At 59.8% G+C, this 3,816-nt stretch overlaps 1 protein-coding gene across 1 annotated transcript in view; it reads right to left on the bottom strand.

Moving 5' to 3' along the window:
* Window positions 1-3,816, bottom strand: part of PADI1 (peptidyl arginine deiminase, type I) — a 46,467-nt gene that overhangs the window by 28,707 nt on the left and 13,944 nt on the right. Inside the window, exons 3-5 of the mRNA XM_005858730.2 lie at window positions 3,100-3,280; window positions 1,901-1,973; window positions 1,140-1,201 (exon numbers count right to left, since the gene is read on the bottom strand). Of these exons, the coding sequence (XP_005858792.2) occupies window positions 1,140-1,201; window positions 1,901-1,973; window positions 3,100-3,280 (316 nt within the window). The remainder of the gene's footprint in view (window positions 1-1,139; window positions 1,202-1,900; window positions 1,974-3,099; window positions 3,281-3,816) is intronic.

Genomic DNA, 3,816 nt, shown 5'->3' with positions numbered 1-3,816 from the left:
CCTTCACCAGCCTGACCTTCACCAGCCTGACCTTCACCGGCCTGCCCTTCACCAGCCGACCCTTCACCAGCCTGACCTTCACCAGCCTGCCCTTCGCCAGCCTGCAGGGTGTTGGCCCTGCCAGGGCAGAGGCTGCCTTGCTCTGACCTCGATAGGACTGGAGAGGCCTGGAAGGCCCTCCTCATCCCCGCACCCTCTGGGGCCTGTGCTCCCACAGCCCCGCACGGAGGCCTGAGCCGAGGCGGGAAGGATGGCTGGAGCCCTGCCTCCGTGGTCCATCGAATGATCCACGCTCTTCCTGATGCGCCTCTGCATTCTCCCCGCCAGCCCCGCAGTGCAGGTTCACTCTCCCACCTCACAGGAGAGGGGCGAGAGGCTGCGGGAAGTCCCGTAGATGGGATTCAAACTCTGGTCTGGGGGCCATACGAGGGCACTGCTAGCATATATGGCGCTTGTGTTCACCCCTCTGGGTAGGGGCTGCCCTGCACCAGGGCCCAAGACGTGCCTGGTAAGATTGGCCCCACTCACCGCCTCATCCAGGCCACCCGTGCAGGGAACAGCCTGCACAGCCATCCGTGGCAGCCCTGCCCCATCCTGTCCACGAACCCTGTGGTCCAGGCTTCCTCTCGGGGGTCCTTCTCTGCAAACTACATCTCCCACCCTCCAGGATGGCTTCCGGTACTTCCTGTGGGGTGCTGCCTTGAGCCCACCCCCGCCTCCCCCTCGCTCCTTAGGGTGTAACTGGGCTGCCCACCCAGCCTCCTCCACTGGAAGCCTCGCTTCTCCTCGCCTTCATTCAGTCAGTCAACAACCTTTATGAAGCACCTGCCACGTTTGGGGTTCCAAATGCAGCCTACGAAAGAGAAAACCTACCAAGAAAGAGAACCAGCCCCGAGTCTAAGGTGGCATGAGAGAGACCCAGAGGGTAAGCTGCTGCCCATCACACAGTGTAAGTGACTCCCACTTGGCAATCTGGCAGTCCCCAGATGGGTCCCCTACACTGCTGGGTACCACAGGCCCTCGGAATCCATGGCCCTTCTGGAGGGAGGGCCCACCTCCCCCCACCCCACCCCACCCCATGCCCAGCCCCAGGTTTACCTGTCTACCTTGCTGGCTGGGGGTAGCCAGGAAAGTCTCACCTTGTCGCCTTGGCTCCTCTTTGCCTTGCCCTTGCGGGCTGTGTCAACATCCAGGGAGATGTCTAGAGAGGGATGGAGAGGAGTTGCCAGGGGCTCACTGGGCCCCAGCTTCTGCCTATAACATCCAGGTGGGGGGAAGCTTTGCCCCTCCCCAGGCCCCTGAGAAGTGGGAGGCCCTGTTCTGGGATGCCCTTGCGGCAGCCCCGTGTGGTGCTGGGTGTTGGAGGGACCCACATCTTTGTGTCTTGAGATTCTTGCTCATCTACACTTGCTGAGTTGGAGGCCCTGACTCCCACGGTTGGGGACCAGGCCTGAGGCTCTGGGTGCTGGTTGCGTAGCTCTCGGGGCCAGCTGCCCCGGTGCTCAGGCTGGGGGGGCACGTGGCTGTCCAGGGTGTAGTGCTGGCCTGGGGGTTCCAGCGGAGGTAACAGCTCCCCGACCTCCTCCTCCCCACTCTGCACCCCTCCCCCTTGCCCACTCTGCTCCAGCCACACTGACCTTCCTGCTCTTCCATGAAACTGCCAGGCTGTCCTGCCCCAGGACCCTGGGTCTAGCTAGCTGTTGACACAGGGGCAGTGCAGTTTCTAGATTCCTGTGGCCCTAAGTATTGCTGGGCCTCCATCTCTGGTGTTCTAGGGAGCCACACCCCTCAGTGGTGGAGGAAGCTGGCCATGGGCTTGCACTCAGGGCCCCCCAAGACCCTCCACAGCCACCACGGAGGAGTGTGGGGATATACAGAGAGCCAGGGAGGCGGTACGTACCGACGCCAGTGAGGTAGAGCTCACTGCGGCCCAGGGCATGGTCCTCGCTCTGCCCGAAGTAGGAGACCTTCACCTGTGGGGACATGGTCAGCCCTAAGCCAGCACGGCTGCCTCTTCAGAGATGGCAGTGACCAGGGTTTCGGGGGTGACCCACACCTCCCAACACCCCTGCTTAGAGGCAGGGCAGGCCTGGGGTCCCCAGGTCCTCCCTGCTGCTGCAGGCCCATGTCTCACGGGCTCCAGGCTTGGATCCCAAGCTGCCTCCTCCAGCTAGAGAGGCTGTGGGTGCCTCCCCAGCTTCCAGGGCTGGGCAGGGTGGGGGCGGATTCTAGAGGGAGCAGGTGGACCCTCAGGAATTCATGGGGGATGTCAGAGAGAAAGAATGAGAGAAGGACCATCCATCGCCATTGACTTAGGCCAAGTTACTCAAGGCCTCTGTTTCTTCGCCTGTAAAGTGGGAACAATGACCTCTATCCCATAATAACAGCCAGTGGTGATGAGCTTTTCCCAGGATCCAGAACCCATGCCAAGTGCTCTCTCCAGGCCACTTCCACGGCCCCCCAGAATGGCCCCAGTAGACAGGGCCCATGCGTAATGCGGCCGCTCAGGGCCCTGTTGGCAGGCGCATAGCACCTCAGCCAATCAGGCAAGGTCTGAGCCCACGGCAGGCCCCAGGGCCTCTGCTCTCCAAGGCTGCGCAGTCCCTGCGTTGTCCCTGCCCAATCAGGTCACTGTGTGCTGGGTGGCCGGGGCAAGTGAGGAGGCTGTCATCTGAGCCAGAGAAGACTTCCCAATGTTTTAGGTGTGGGAGACGCCGCACATCTAGGTGTGCACCTGCGTCTGCCCAGGTGCGCGCACAGGTCCTGCCTACACCAGCGTGGGGGACTTGTTAGGGCGTCCGTGTGTAGGTTGAGCACAGGATTAATGCGGGATGTTTGTGAACCTGACGGGAGAGCAGGCAGGCTGTGTTTTCAGGGAGAATTCATTCATGTGGACGTGTCACGTTGGGCATGGGGTGGGCTTGCGTGTTTGGGGTGTCTACGGAGTTGTATCAGGATGTGTCATGTGGACGCAGGTGTCAGAAGCCTTACGGGGTTCGGTTGAGTGGGGTGATACGTGAAAGAGGTATGCTTTGGGGGCTCTTACCTTGGGTGCCGGTGGGGAGGTGCAGCCCCTTCCTGTGGGGAAGGGCCTCTTACCTTGAGATCATTTAAGGCCTTACTGGCTGTGTCCACGGATACAGTCAGGTCCACAGTGGTGTCCAGGGGCCAGTGGGCTTTGTCTGTGGGCACTGCCACCCGTGTTGGGTCGTAGACAATGAAGATATGTACCCCGGAGCTCCCAGAGACCCTGAAGGTCTCGGCGCCCTTGGGCACATCGCTGACAGAGAAAGGAGCGGGGCAAAGGTCCGGGGCTCAGGAGTGTGACCACAGCAAGGCCACCCAAATGCCACCCCAACAGCTGGGCTGGGGATGGTGGGGGAGGGCCACAGGCCAGGAGGCCAGCCTGGCTGGGCACTGGGCAGCCTAGGCCATCCAGCTGTCCTCTGACCTTCATGTGACTCACCCGGGCACATTACCCCCTGGCCTCAGTCTCCCCATCTGTAACAAGGGGGTGGAGCAGAGCAATGGTGCTGAGCTTTGTTTAAGCCAGTGGTTCTCAACCTTCCTAATGCCGCGACCCTTTAATACAGTTCCTCATGTTGGTGACCCCCCCAACCATAAAATTATTTTCGTTGCTACTTCATAACTGTAATTTTGCTACTGTTATGAATCGTAATGTAAATATCTGATATGCAGGATGTATTTTCATTGTTACAAATTGAACATAATTAAAGCATAGTGATTAATCACAAAAACAATATGTAATTATATATGTATTTTCCGATGGTCTTAGGCGACCCCTGTGAAAGGGTC

The sequence above is a fragment of the Myotis brandtii genome, unplaced genomic scaffold (assembly GCF_000412655.1).
Source record: "Myotis brandtii unplaced genomic scaffold, ASM41265v1 scaffold1204, whole genome shotgun sequence".
Taxonomy (NCBI): domain Eukaryota; kingdom Metazoa; phylum Chordata; class Mammalia; order Chiroptera; family Vespertilionidae; genus Myotis; species Myotis brandtii.
Note: the sequence above shows the minus strand (reverse complement) of the source record. Positions and strands in the feature narration are given on the sequence as shown.